Source organism: Geotrypetes seraphini, chromosome 3, assembly GCF_902459505.1.
Source record: "Geotrypetes seraphini chromosome 3, aGeoSer1.1, whole genome shotgun sequence".
NCBI lineage: Eukaryota > Metazoa > Chordata > Amphibia > Gymnophiona > Dermophiidae > Geotrypetes > Geotrypetes seraphini.
This window is the reverse complement of record NC_047086.1, coordinates 162,634,824-162,650,153: the sequence shown is the minus strand read 5'-3', so window position 1 is coordinate 162,650,153 and position 15,330 is coordinate 162,634,824. Positions and strand designations below refer to the sequence as shown.

General features: G+C 46.2%; 1 protein-coding gene across 5 annotated transcripts in view; it reads left to right on the top strand.

Moving 5' to 3' along the window:
• Positions 1-15,330, top strand: part of NCOA7 (nuclear receptor coactivator 7) — a 351,548-nt gene that overhangs the window by 190,420 nt on the left and 145,798 nt on the right. For all 5 annotated transcript variants that reach the window (XM_033936068.1, XM_033936069.1, XM_033936067.1 and 2 more), the window contains one exon: positions 6,966-7,045. In XM_033936068.1, coding sequence (XP_033791959.1) covers positions 6,966-7,045 — 80 coding nt within the window. The remainder of the gene's footprint in view (positions 1-6,965; positions 7,046-15,330) is intronic.

The following is a 15,330-nucleotide window of genomic DNA, read 5'->3' as shown; positions in this document are numbered from 1 at the left end:
TACGAAAGCGAGAATTCGTGGGAGCCAGTAAGGAAGCTGCTCAGCGCCGTGAAGCAGCGCCAAATTGCACTGCTGCTCGTGCTGCTGAGATGGATTAAGTGGATCCGTGCAGCCAGTTAGCAGCAGGGCAGGAGTTCAGAAAGCTTGCTCCTGCCCGCTGCACCTCCACCAATGATCGGCAGAGGACCCGCTGCACCTCCACCAGATCGGCAGAGGTAGGAAGATAGTGACAGAGGGAGGGGTGACAGAGTGCAGAGCCTGACAGGCAAGGATGGAAGGATGTTGGGTGCAGAGTCTGACAGGGGAGGGGAGGATGGAAGGATGCTGGGTGCAGAACCTTACAGGGGAGGGGAGGATGAAAGGGTGCTGGGCGCAGAGCCTGTCAGGGGAAGGGAGGAAGGAAGGGGGCTGGGTGCAGAGCCTGACAGAGCAGGACATTTGAATATTAAGCTGCCTGACTTATATTTGAGTCAACCATTTTTCCTCCTTTTTTGGGGGGAAAGGGGGGTCTCGACTTATATTCGGATCGACATATATGCAAGTATATACGGACGTTCTCTGATATCTCCATACACATCAGCCACTTTTCCTGCAATGACTTTAACCCCTTTGTAAAGAGTTATTCTGTTTGACCTTCAAACCAGGATGTCACAGCTTTCTTGACATCTTCATCACTTGAAAACCGCTGTCCATGGAGAGATTTCTTCAAAATTCATAACAGGAAATAATCCAAGGGAACCAGGCAAGTAAGAACTGTAGGGTGAATAGTTTAGCTACTGAAACCCACATCCTGAGATGGCAGCCTTTGATTGTTGTGACATGTGCACTCGCACATTTTCATGAAGAAGCAGCATGCCTGTTGTTAGTTTTCCTTTTCTGCTTAATTGACTCCCACAAGGTGATCATTGTGTTTGCGTAACTCTCGCCATTTATGGTTGTCTTGTGTGGCATAAACTCCAGAAGTAAAAGTCCTTCAGCCCAGAAGACAGTTGCCATGACTTTGCCTGCAGATTTTTCTGTCTTGAACTTGTGCTTCCACTGCATTGACTCCATTTTGGACTCTGGATCTCTGTGATAGACCCAAGTCTCATTTCTTGATCTTCACGGAGCATCTTTAAGTTCATCTAACAGCACTGGAGCCTTGTGGCCTTCTGACATGGCATCAGTGTTCTTGGAACCCATCTTGCACTAATTTGGACATGCCCAACTTTTCGTGAATTATTTTCCAAACTGTATCTGCCAAGATGCCCATTTCTTCAGCTATTCAGGAAACCTTATCTGACAAAATTAAATCCATGACTTTCTTGCACATTTCTGTGGAAGTTGCTTCCACAGGCCGTCCAGTGTGACAGACATCTTCAATGGACTCTCTACACCACTTAAACTGCTTGCTCTAAAATTTTACTTTGTAGGATGATAGGGCAGACTCGCCATAAACTGCAGTCATGAGTTCATGAATATCCTCTGGTTTTTCCCTTCTTTTGTGAGAATTTTTATCGCTGAACAGTGTTCCAAATCTAGCAGTTTCTTACTTGATTCACATGAGGACTTTTCTGACATCCTGTCTCTTGGAATGTTAGATTCGTACTGAGCCGCAACTGTGCATGAGAAACCTTGAGACATGTCACAATCAGTGTTCCCTCTAAGCTGCGCTGGCGTGCGCTGGCGCACAAAATATTAGGTCGCAGCGCACAAGTTTCTCGTCACAGCGCAGGACCGGCAAGATTGACTAATTTGATCAGCATCGGAAGCGTGCGCTGGGCCGGAGAGATCTTGGGGAGCCTCCGACAGTGGCTTTCTCCCCTCTCTGCAGCTCTCCTTTACTTCCCAGCACAGCGATTCACGAAGGCAGCCTCGGGGCTTTTGCTGAGTCGCGGCTGCCTCTGATGATGCAACTTCCTCTTTCCTCAGAGGCGGCGCGACACAACAAAGGACCCGAGGCTGCCTTCGTGAATCGCTGCGCTGGGAAGTAAGAAGAGCTGCTGGGAGGGGAGAAAACCACTATCAGTCTGGGAAGCTGCTGGGCAGGGGAAAAAAGGGACAGCTGCTACTGGAAAGGGAGAAGGAGAGATGCTTCTGGGAGGGGAGGAGGGAAAGGAATCTGGGAAGCTGCTGGGCCAGGAAAAAAAAGGGACAGCTGCTACTGGAGAGGGAGAAGGAGAAGGAGAGATGCATCTGGGAGGGGAGGAGGGAAAGGAATCTGGGAAGCTGCTGGGCCAGGAAAAAAAAGGACAGCTGCTACTGGATAAGGAGAAGAAGGAGAGATGCTTCTGGGAGGGGAGGAGGGAAAGGAATCTGGGAAGCTGCTGGGCAAGGAAAAAAAAAGGGACAGCTGCTACTGGAGAGGGAGACGGAGAGATGCTGCTGGGAGGGGAGGAAGGGAAGAGAGTTACTGCTGGACAGGAGGCTGGGAGAAAGAAAGAAAGGGGGCAGGCAGGGAAACAGAAGGAAAGAAGAGAAACAGAAAAAAAGAAAGAAAGGTCAGGGAGAGAGGAAGAAAAAGTTGGGGGAGGGAATGAGGTGTGGAGGAGAGAAAGCATACAGGCTGATAGAAGGGAAGAAAGATTGGATGCACAGTCAGAAGAAGAAAGTGCAACCAGAAATCACCAGACAAGGTAGGAAAAATGATTTTATTTTAAATTTAGCAAAGTGGAGGCAGTATTACCACAGTTTTCAAAGGAATTTGCCCAAATAACTTAATAGTTAACTGGGTAAATTCCCAGAGATGAAAACTTCCCTTCACTTACTATGCACAGTTCTGAATTTATATCTGCTGTCTATATTTTACAATATGGTCCCCTTTTACTAAACCGCAATAGTGGTTTTTAGCGCAGGGAGCCTATGAGCGTCAAGAGCAGTGCTGGGCATTCAGCGCAGCTCCCTGCGCTAAAAACTGCTATTGTGGTTTAATAAAAAGGATGGAGGGTATATTTGTCTATTTTTGTATGCTATAAAAACCAAATACAGAGAGAGACTGAGAGCTGTTGACGAAGAGCTACGTGTGTGTCTTTCTTCCATTCCAGCCAGAATATCAGCTTTGTGTTCAGCCAAACAGGCCCAGGTTTCGCACTGAATAAAGTATTTTATAATTTTTATAATTTTTATTTCATAATAAAGTAATTATAAAATACTTTCTTTGTGTTTATTTGATTCCTATTCAAGAGAATTACTTTATATATAGTCAATATAGGCAGAGAGTTAAATTTTTTAACATTTTCTAATGGTGGTGTGCCTCGTGATTTTTTTCATGAAACAAGTGTGCCTTTGCCCAAAAAAGGTTGAAAAACACTGGTCTAGAAATTGAAAGCATCAAACGTATTGTCTTCTAGACTGTTTTTAATTTACAGTTTACACATATGGATGTAACAGACATAACTACATTTGTTGTAAAACATTTATTAAGATATCATTTCATCCCTACAATTTCTGTGTTCTTAAAAATATTATTTAACGTTATTTAATTTAGCGTGTAGGCCTAAAATTCCTTTGAATACCTCGTCCTCATGTATCAGCAACTTTGACAACATATTTATTTGGCTCATAACTTGCTGGCGCCCGATATTTTTAGCTCACAGTGAAAAAAGTTTGCTCACAACACCCGCCCGCTTAGAGGGAACACTGGTCACAATATGCACAGACTTGTTTCGACATGCTTGTTACTTTCTTTCATACTAAGGTAGATAAATTATTGAATGCCCCTTGTATAATATTTCTTCTGAGGGGTTAGAAAAGATTGCCAAAATCATAATTAAAAATACCTGTGCATTTTTCTTTAACATGATCTAAAGCAAAAGATTACTAACTGGTGTGCTTCAAATTTTTACCATGCAGAGAGAAGACAGGGATGGGTCACAATGATCACTGCCACTGGGAAAATCCAGGTCTTCTCTTCCTCTCTTTTCCCTTATCCTTTGTGCTGTGCTCTCCAGCTGATTTGGATAGACTGTGAGCAGCACAGCTGTTTCCTCTGTGTTCTTCCCTCCAAAGTCAGAACCACATGGGTGTGGTGGGTCTCACAAGACTGAGGAGGTCTGTGCAATTCTGAGTTTGGAGGGAATTCATACTCTGCTTGCTTGATTAGGGCTTTGGGATTTAGCTCATGCGTTTTTTTTTTCATGGAATGTTATGTTAAGGTACCATAGATATTTTTCTTACCCTGGAGAATGAACAATCTAACGGGGTCTTTTACTAAGGTGCGCTTTGCTAATTTAATACATGCTAACCGATTTAACGCACGCTAAATGCTAAGGCGCCCATAGAATATAAGGGGCACCTTAGCATTTGCACGCACTAAATCAGCTAGCGCACCTTAGTAAAAGATTCCTTAAATAATTTATATAATTTATCAAATGCTTTGGTGAGAGTATTGGGTGCTGTATGGTTGGTCAGAGCTTTCAGTCCTCCCTAGGGAGGTAAATGGTGTTCTTTTTATTTCTAACTTAGATTGTACTCTACCTGCTGTGATCCCAGGTTAGGTGGTTTATTAAGTTTAATAAATATAAGTTTGTAAGTGCGGCAATAGGGGGGTTAAGGGCAGGATTCACTAAACCTCCAAACCGTGCACGATCCGTTTCCTATTGCATGCTGGCCGATTGATTCAGTAAAGACCTGCATGCAAATGGAGACGATCGTTAGCACGCCCCCTACCCATGGCCAGAGCGATCTCTACTCATGCGCACACCCTGACAGTAGTGACAGGAGAAGCAGCTTCCTGTCACTGCTGTCAGGGCTCAGCCCAACCCAGATCTCTCTGACTCTCCTGCTCTCTGCCGCTGTTCCCTGCAGTGCAAGCCCATGGTTTTAAAGCGGGCCTGCACTGCGGAGAGCGGCGGCAGTGAGCAGGAGAATCCGGGAACAGGCAGGAGAGATCTGCCCGACACCCCCCAGGCCCCGATCTCTCCTGCCTGCCCTGCTCTGCCGTGCCCACCCCCCAACGGAGAAAAAAGCAGGAGGGATACCAACTCCCTCCTGCCATCATGTTAAAACAGAATTTTTAAAAAGCAGCGCAACACTCCCTCCCCCCCGATCGACCCACCCCCGACACCAAAGTTGGGAGCAGGAGGGGTGCTCAGTCCCTCCTGCTCCTAGACCTCCCACCCCCCACCCAGTCCTGGTCGGGTCCGGCCCACCCACCCCGGTACCTGTAAAATTATTGGGAGCAGGAGGGGTGTCCCGCCGCCGCCCAATAATGGCCAATCAGGGACTTTCCTAGACTCCTCCCTAAGGAAGTTCCTGTTGGCTGAGGTGCCCCGGCCCCTCCAAAGGGAGGAGACTGAGATGCCTCAGCCAATCAGTGCCTTAGGCCTCTCCTCGTGCATCAGATGATTTGCCAGGGTGGGGCCTAAGGCCACTATTGGGTGGCGGCGGGGCAGGAGAGTAGGAGCAGGAGGAGTTTGATCCTGCTCCCGAAGATAATTGCTGATGCGTAGGAGCAGGAGGAGGGTCCGGGCACCCCTTTCTGCTCCCGAAGATGTTGGGGGAGCCTTGCCCAAAGAGCAGGAGGGACCGGGCACCCCTCCTGCTCCCAACAATTTTACAGGTACCGGGGTGGGCCAGGCCCAACCAGGATCGGGTAGGGGGTGGGAGGCCTAGGAGCAGGAAGGACCGAGTACCCCTCCTGCTCCCAACTTTGGTTTCGGGGTGGGCCGGGTCGGGGGGGTGTGTGCTGGTCGGGGGGGGAGTGCAGCGCTGCTTTAAAAAAAAAAATTTATTCTGTTTTAACATGATGGCAGGAGGGAGTTGGTATCCCTCCTGCTTTTTTCTCCCAGGGGGGTGCGGGGGGGGGGGGGGCGCACAGCAGAGCAGGGCAGATTGGAGAGATCGTGGCTTGGGGGGGGTGTCGGGCAGATCTATCCTGCTCTCTGCCGCCTTCCGTGCAGTGCGAGCCCGCGGGTTTAAAGCGGGGCTGCACTGCAGCGTGCAGCATCGCTTTAAACCCCGTGGGCTCGCACTGCAGGGAAGGCAGCAGAGAGTAGGTGCTCAGAGCAGAAAGATCGGGGCGAGCAGGCAGAAGACAAGGGGCAGAGCAGGGCTTCTATGAAATTGGAGAGTCAAAAATACGTTTTCGACTGGTCTCCAGCAGTCGCTACTTGGGTTGAGCGGCCAGCCCAGTCAGATCCAAAATTTTTTGTAGTGAATTGGGTCGCTGTCCAATTTGCATGCATTTCACCTCATTTGCATGCACGGATTCGAAGCAGATCGCAGGAGAGGTAAGTGAATCAGGCCAGATGGAAATTTGATAGTAAAGTGGTCGCAAACCGATCGGTACATGATCAGTTTGCTTTGTGAATCTAGCCCCAAGTGATTTGCCCAAGATCACAAGAAGCCATGGTGATATTTGAACTGGGTTTCCCTGGTGCTTAATCCACTGCTCTATTAGGCTACTCCTCCATTGACACTTGTCAGCTGGAGTAGGGGGATGGAAGGTAATGCCAAAGGGTTGCAAGGGAAGGGTGTGATGTGGGGAGAGAAGGGAAGGTGGTAATGATTGAGAAGGTGGTGATGATTGAGTGGGTGAGGAGCAAGAGAGAAAGAATGGTGATGGTATGCTTTAACTAAATCCATTGTGCAGTGACACAAAATAGTGTGGGAGCTGCTACATTAAATTAAATTTTATCTCCACTTCCTCTCCAGGTAATTGTCATTTATCAAGCACCTGATATACCTCTCTTTGTTTTTCACTGATTTTAATTCCTGGCTTTCTCCAGCTATTTTCCCTTTCCCCATTCTTGTGAATTTCAATATTGATGCTAACAACCCCGTACTGGCAGAGGACTGGAGAACAAATTCTCCATCTTTATGATTCTGACAGAAGTTTCAGGTGCAGCTTGTGGTAGTCCTCAAGTGTTAGTGTCCAAAGGCATCTCCTTCAATGACAGGAGACTCGGGCATGGATCACCGGCACAACCTTGCAGCCAAGCATCTTCAGTAGTTGTGTAAATGTGTTCTGCTTTTTTTCCCCACAGATGACAACCAGAATAAAAGCAAAGAAAAGAAAGAGAAGAAAATGGTTACTCAGAAGCCTCTCGGCACCATCGAATATACCGTAAGCAAAAAGCATACTACATGATTTTATGCAAAAGCCTGATTTAACTAATTTCAGTTCACATGTATAATCTATTTTTTCTAATGATGTTTATTGGACTAATTTTAATACATTCTTCACTAATTCAAAGATCAAAACTCCCTTCCACAGGACAGGACAGGATACCTTAATAGTACTTTTTACTGACTTGAGGAAAGAGGTTTTAGCCTCTGAAAGCTAATTGAAAAATGTGTTAGTCCAATAAAATGGTATTTTCATGTTTTCCATTTTTTGTTTTATTTTTATTTGTTAATTTGTAAAGTGATGATTTCTACCGTGTTTCCCCGAAAATAAGACACTGTCTCATATTAATTTTGGGTCCAAAAAAGGCACTAGGTCTTATTTTCATGTAGGTCTAATTTTTTTTTGTACAATGATCATCTCTCCCTTCCTCTCCTCCACCCCAATTCTTCCTATTTCCTTTCTCTCCCCCACATGTGAAGCATCTTTGCTCCCCTCTCACCCATCCCCTTGAGCAGTATCTTTCTATCCCTCCCTCCCATCCCCCTGTTGAAAACCTTGCAGCTTCTATCCCTCCCATCCCTTGTGCAGCAGAATCCTTAAAGCTTCTATCCCTCTCTTCCTCCTAACCCCCTGTGCAGCATCTTTTTATCCCTCCCATCCCCCCTGCCATGCACCCCACACCCCCCCTGCTGACCCTTCCATCTCTCCCTCCCATGCAAACCCCGACCGTGAGCCAAAATACCTGGAAACAAATGGCAGTGTTGGCAGCACAGGCTGGATCATGGCCTGCCCTTCTCACATCCGGGCGTTCCTCTAAAAAAAACTAAACTAAACCTTAGGTTTGTATACCGCACCATCTCCGCATGCGCAGAGCTCGGCACGGTTTACAGAGGTTGAGAGGAAAGGAACTACAAAGAAGGGATATAGGAGAGGGACTGAGAAGATAGAGAGGGACAGGGTACTAGAGAACGGGAGGTGATTAGATTTTTGAGAAGAGCCAAGTTTTCAAGTGTTTACGGAAGGATTGGTAGGAGCTAGAATTTCTGAGCGGGGATGAGAGGTTGTTCCAGAGTTCTGTGGTTCTAAAGGGGAGGGATGTTCCAAGTTTTCCTGCGCGGGATATACCTTTTATAGATGGGAAAGATAGTTTCAGTTTTTGGGAGGGTCTAGAAGAGAGCGGGTTTGAGGAGTTCCAGAAGAGTGGGATAATGGGAGGAAGGACGCCATGTAGAATCTTGAAGGCTATGCAGGCATATTTCTCTGGAGTATACTGGGAGCCAGTGAAGCTTGGAGAGGAGTGGGGAAACGTGATCGAACTTGCCTTTTGCGAAAATAAGCTTGGCCGCGGCGTTCTGAATTAGCTGAAGTCTATGGAGGTTTTTCTTAGTTAGGCTTATAGAGATGGAGTTGCAGTAGTCCAGTCTAGAGAGGATGGTGGATTGAACGAGGATGGCGAAATGAGAATGATGAAAGCAAGATCTTACTTTCCTCAACATGTGGAGGCTAAAGAAGCATTTTTTTACCAGGGAGTTGAGGTGATCGTTGAAGGAGAGAGAGGAGTCTAAGATGATGCCTAGGACTTTGCTTGAAAACTCAAGCTGAAGAGTGGGGCCGGAAGGTAGAGGGATGGAGGTGGGTAAATGATCTGAAATTGGGCCGAGCCAAAGTAGTTTGGTTTTGGACTCATTCAGGTTCATTTGTACAGATTGGGCCCAGGATTGGAGTTTCGTAATACATGTGGAGATGTTCTCAGCGAGGTTCGAGTCGGTTTCGAGGAGGATGAGGATGTCGTCAGCGTAGGAGTAGAGAGTTTCTAGGGGGGATAGATGAAGGAGTTTCAGAGAGGACATGTAGATGTTGAAAAGGATAGGGGAGAGGGGTGAGCCTTGCGGGACTCCACATTTCGGCTTCCAGGCAGGGGATGAGGTACCGTTTGTGTAAACGGTGTAGGAGCGGAAGCATAGGAATTTCGAGAACCAATCAAGGACTGTGGAGCTTATGCCTATTTCGGAGAGTTGGAAGATTAGGATGTCGTGGTGAACGACATCGAAGGCTGCGGAGAGGTCGAATTGAAGAAGAACAGCGAATTTGTTGCGAGAATGGAGTTGTTGCACCTTAGAGATTAGTGATGCCAAGAGGGATTCGGTGCTGAAGTTGGGTCTGAAGCCGAATTGGTGGGGTAGGAGGATAGAGAATCGTTCTAGGTAGGATGAGAGTTGGGTGGATATGATGGATTCTAATAACTTGGTTAGGAGAGGGATATTTGCTATAGGACGGTAGTTAGATGGAATGGAAGGATCAAGGTCAGCCTTTTTCAGTAGAGGGGACAATGAAATGTGTCCCATGTCGGGGGAGAAGAGGCCCGATGTTAGGGCAGAGTTTATAAGGTCGGTGAGGGAAGCGATGGCCTGTGTAGAGATATTCTCGAATAGATAGGAGGGGAAAGGATCCAAAATGCACTTGCAAGTTTTTAGTTTGAGGCAGAGTTTGGAGACTTGCGGTTCAGAGACAAGCTCGAAGGCGGTCCAGGATCTGTCAGCAGGAATGGGGGTGGATACATGTAAGGTAGGATTGAGATCAATAGAGGTCAGGGAATTGTAGGAGACTGTGGGAGGGAAGGAGCATCTCAGAGTGGTCACCTTTTCATTAAAGAAATTTGCAAGGGCATCGGCTGATAGAGATGGTGGAAGCAAAGGTGGGTCTTTTTTTGTAGTTAGGGAGCGCCAGATGTTGAACAGCGCACTGATCTGGTTGTTGGATCTAGAGATCTTGTCTCCAAAGAAGTTTTTCCTGGCTTTTTTTAATGTTGAATTGTAAAATTTAATATTAGCCCTCCAGGTCTGTCTATCAGAGGGGGATTTAGATTTTTTCCATTTGCGCTCCAAAGCGCGACATTTCTGTTTCAATTCTCTGTGAAGAGGTAGGTACCAGGGGGCCTTTCGGGGGTAGGAGATGGTTTTGGTGGTTAATGGAGCAAGGGAGTGGTAAGTGGACTCGGAGAGGGCGGTCCAGTTGTGCCAATGTGATTCGGGGTCTGTAGGTCTAGGGTTGGAGGAGAGTTTGTTGAGGAGTTTGGACCAGAATAGGTTGCTCGAGGTTTTTTTGCAGAAGGTTATGGAATGGGAGGAGTGGGGTGGGGAGTCAAGATGTGACATGAAGACGGGGAGACAGGTAGTCCCTAAGAAGTGATCTGACCAAGGGACTTGTTCCCAGCGAGTGTCGTCGGTTGAGGTTTTGAAGGCGGTAAGATCAATGAAGGTGGTGAAGTCTAGAGTATGCCCTTTTTCGTGGGTTGGGGATGGGGTGGGTGAGGGAAAACTTAGAGAGGTAAGGAAGTTGTTGAATTCGGATGTATCATTGTTATTTGTGTCGTCGAGGTGGAGATTGATATCACCAACAATCAGAAGTCTTTGGAATTTAAGGAAGGCATTTGTTATGATCTCATAGACGAGATTGGAAGATTTGGTCCAAGGGGTGGGTGGTCGGTATAGTATTAGGATGCCCAATGGGTGGGTGCGGAGTTCGTCATTGACCAAGGCAAGCAAATATTCTAGAGAAGCATGGGTGCCCGTCTCAAGGAGCTGGACATTGAAGAAAGATTTGTAAAGGAGTGCCAGACCACCTCCTTTTCGGTTGGGTCTGGGGGAGAAGAGGCCTTGGTTGGGTCTGGGGGAGGAGTTCAATTTGTGTGAATAGATTGTCTTTGGCGATCCATGATTCTGTGATGCACAGGAATCCAGGGTCGAGCTCGTCTAGAAGGTCTTTCAAGATTTGGGTCTTATTGCATGCGGATCTGGCGTTGCAGTAAAGTGTCGGGACTGGGGTGAGAGAGTCCGGGACAGTGTTGGGAAGATTGGCAGGGGGCAGGGGCTTTAGAGAATCTTGGTTGACTTTTCAGAGGTTTTTCTTGGGAGGGGAATTTCTGGTGCGTATCAGTGTGGGGATTCTGAGTCCGGGGCAGATGGTATTGGTGTTGGCGGGGTCGAGTAGGTTGGGGGAGGGAGGTTTCAGACAGAGGGAAGGATAGAGAGGTGAGCAGAGTAGGAGGAGAAGGATCCAGAAGGATGGATTCATGGCGGGGTGCATTGGTGTGTGAGAGTCTGCAGCAAGGGGGAGTAGAGTTTGTTGAGGAAGGAGCAGGGGAACTTAAATTAAGCTGGCTAAGTACGGGGCCGAGAGAAGGGAGGAGAGACTTTTTTTTTATATTTTTTTTTTAGGACTAAAGGGGGGCTATATCAGTGAGGACAATTAGCGGCTAAGCGCTTTCCATGTGGTGCCTAGAGCGGAGAGACTGCCGCATCACTGATGATGTCATCAGCAATGCGGCATGGAACGGCCGGGCATGAGAAGGGCAAGCCGCATTCCAGCCTGTGCTGCTGACACAGCTGTTTGTTTCCAGGTATTTCGACTCGCGGTTGGGGTTTGCATGGGAGGGAGAGATGGAAGGGTCAGCTGGGGGCGCACGGGGGGTATGGGGGGAAGCGCTGCTGCTGGCGACTAGGGCTTATTTTCAGGGGTAGGTTTTATATTAAGACCTACACCAAAAATCATGCTGAGACTTATTTTTGAGATAGGTCTTATTTTCGGGGAAACACGATTATTTTAACTAAAAAAGGTAAGTTAGCAATAGGACGGTAATTAGTGATTTGGTTTTCGGATATGTTTATTTGTTTGAGCTTTGGAAATACAAGAGCAGATTTCCAAGAAGGCGGTATATAGCTGGTAGAGAGGCTTTTATTAATCATGTCAAGTAGAAATGGACCGAAGAGGGGGGCGCTGCTGAGCCCGCACGAGATGGCTGCCTGAGCGCGGAACTCCCGAAACCCTCTAAACAGAATCCGCTCAAAACATAAATTTTAACATCGCTACTCTTAGCGAATCACCCTGACGCTGCTTCAGTACATCGCAGTGAGTAACTTGGTGTAATTTGCTGACTCCCGCTGACTCCTGCTGCCCCGATGTCGGACAAACAAAAAAGAAAGAGGCACAAGCCTGACCCGGTCTCCCCTTCCAAAACGCCGCATCCCTCCTCCCCCGCTGGCGATTCTAACCGCGAGATCCTTAACGAATTAAAGGAACTGAAAGAACTGGTGACAGAAACCAAGGTGAGCACCGATGAAATAAATGAAAAAATCACTACATTATCTACTGAACTTGCCTCGATGCAGACACGTGTGGGCTCCTTAGAATCCAAGATGGACGCGACCACACTGCAACTCACTGAACTGAGACGCCAGACTGCTCGAATTACACATCTAGAGCAGGAGCTGGAGGAAAATAATAACAGGTCCCGACGCTGTAACATACGTCTCTTAGGGCTTCCAGAAAATGGCAGAGATAATGATCTTATTCAGCAGCTGGAAACCCTCATACCTAAACTACTTGATATTACTTTTTCTCATGATTTTGAAATTGAACGTGCACACCGTGTGCCCTCTCACCGCACTTCTACTGATCGTCGGCCCAGACCTGTGGTGATGAAAATTTTACGATACCAACACGTGCTTACCATCATGCAAAGAGCGAAAATAAAAGCACCGATCCAGCATGAGAGTGCCACCTTGCTATTTGTGCCAGATTTGAGCAAACCTATGGCTCAGCGTCGCAAGCTTCTATTATCCTTCAGGCCTCAACTCAAATCCTTAAATGCAAGATTCGGTCTCATGTACCCAGCTCGCATGAGGGTGACCCTCAACAACAGCACCAAGGACTTTACTAATCCGGATGATCTGGCTTCCTATATTGAACAACTCTCACCGACGCCAATCAACCAGGTCTAACTACACCACTGTGACACATTTACTTATGAATCCGCTCACATTTATACAGATATAAATATGCTGCTATGTCATATTTACTGCCTTGGTGTTCTCTGTTAACCATATGTTCTTCTCCTATGTTCAGAGTGTTATATTATAATAGTTCTGATTCTCAAACATAACAGTCTCAGAGGGTAACGGGGGCCCTGACCTCTCTGGCTCCTGTTTCTGGGTGCCCTTGGCTGCACTCACACTGTCTACTAGAGGTGACCTCTTAGTCACCACAGAGGACATGTGGTGCATTTGTTTAGCTGTTAGCTGTTTAATGTTTCTGTATGCATTGTTTTGTTCCATATTTACTGTTTCACACTACATTTGGATGTCATGTATGCTTCCTCAGAGTCATGATACTATGATATTTTCTTTGCAATGCACTGCCCATATGCTTTATCTTATGCCTGACTATGTCTCTTAACATTATTTCTTTGAACACAAAAGGTCTCAATAATCAAATTAAACTCAAGAAAATATTGATGTATCTTGAAGGTTTACAACCAGATATTGTAATGCTTCAGGAGACTCATTTGGATTCCAACTCCTCAGCTAAAGTCCAATACCCCTGGGCTCTTCCTCCATATTTTTCACCTGCTATTGACAGAAAAGGTGGAGTGTTGACACTATTCAGAAAAAAAATTGATCTCTCAATAATATCCTCTTCTACGGATCTTAATGGCAGATGGGTTAAGGTTAAATTCCTTCACGCTGGAGCGGTATATTGCCTCCTGAACATCTACGTCCCGAATACAGACTGCCCAGATTTTTTCCACGCATTGCACCAAATCCTCCTTGAGGATGACGATTCCCAACTGATATTGGCGGGCGATTTTAATCTTATCATGGTCCCCAGTAGAGATAGACAGTCCTCCTGTGCCTACAAGAAAACTCGCTCGTGGTACGCCCTGCATAATCTAATTGAAGACGCCAAACTCCTTGACATTTGGAGACACATGCATCAAGATACCAACTCTTTCACATTCTACTCCCCTCCACACTTATCTTACTCGCGTATCGATTTTTTCTTGGTAAGTGAATCCTTAAGCTCCACTGTACTAAAGTCGGATATTTTTCCTATACTTGTTTCTGACCACGCAGCTATATCTATACAGCTCAAACAGAAGATACTCCGCCCGACCACCTCTCAATGGAGATTTAATAATTCCCTTCTGCAAGATCCACAATTCTGCCAACATATGAATACACAGATCACTGAATACTTCAGATTCAACAAACCTGAACATACCTCATGGATTTGCTGCTGGGATGCTTTTAAAGCTTATGTTCGGGGAGTAACTATTAATTATTCTGCACATACCCTAAAAAAATGGAAAGCCGAACAGAAACTCATGGAAGATAATATTAGATCTTTGGAATCACAACACCAATGCACACCAACGGATATGTCTCTCTTACTGAACCTAAATAAGGCTAGATTTCGATATAACTCCGCCTTGAGTCATAGAGCTTCTCAAAATGTGTTTCAGCAATCTGCGTCATATTATGCGACGGGAAACAAATGTGGACGCCTACTCGCTAATTACCTTAAGAAACGCAGTGAGAAATCACACATTGAATCCATCAAACTCGACTCCGGAATAGAGATCACTGATTCCACTGACATATCCCAGGCCTTCATGGACTTTTACCGCAATCTATATACATCAAATCCTTGCGATCCTCAACTTACTTGCGACTTTTTGAGAGATATTCCACACCTGATGCTCGATCACAATGATAATGCTGCCTTGGATAGCCCGATAACAATATCTGAATTGTCGGATGTCATACAGTCTATGGCCCTTAAGAAAGCTCCAGGCCCAGATGGCTTAACAGTCGAATTTTATAGAACCTTTCAAGAAGTCCTGACACCATTTTATTTGCAATTCATTGAACACCTCATAGCTGACGGTGAGGCGTCTGGTACATTTACGGAAGCTTCTCTGATAGTACTTCCAAAACCGGGTAAAGATAAGAGATACGTCGCCAATTATTGACTGCTATCATTAATCAATGTTGATGCGAAAATATACGCCAAATTGCTATCAGTTCGACTTCAACAGGTTATTACTAAATTAATCTCTTCAGACCAGAGTGGTTTCGTCACTGGCCTTTTTTCCAGTGATAATACTAGATCTTTTGCCCTCGTATTATCTCAAATTCACAGTCAAGACCAAGAGATTATGGCAGTTGGGCTGGACGCTGAGAAGGCCTTCGACAGAATAGAGTGGCCTTTCTTATTTCAAGTTTTGAAGTGGTATGGCCTTTCTGATACTTTCATTACAAAAATAAAGGTCTTATACTCCAAACCTACCACCAAGACGTTTATTAACGGAACACCATCTGTTGCATTCTATCCCAACAGGGGTACACGTCAAGGATGCCCATTATCGCCCTTGCTATTTAACCTGGCACTAGAACCTCTGCTGCAACGAATTAGACACAGCCCGCATATCTCTGGCTTTAAAA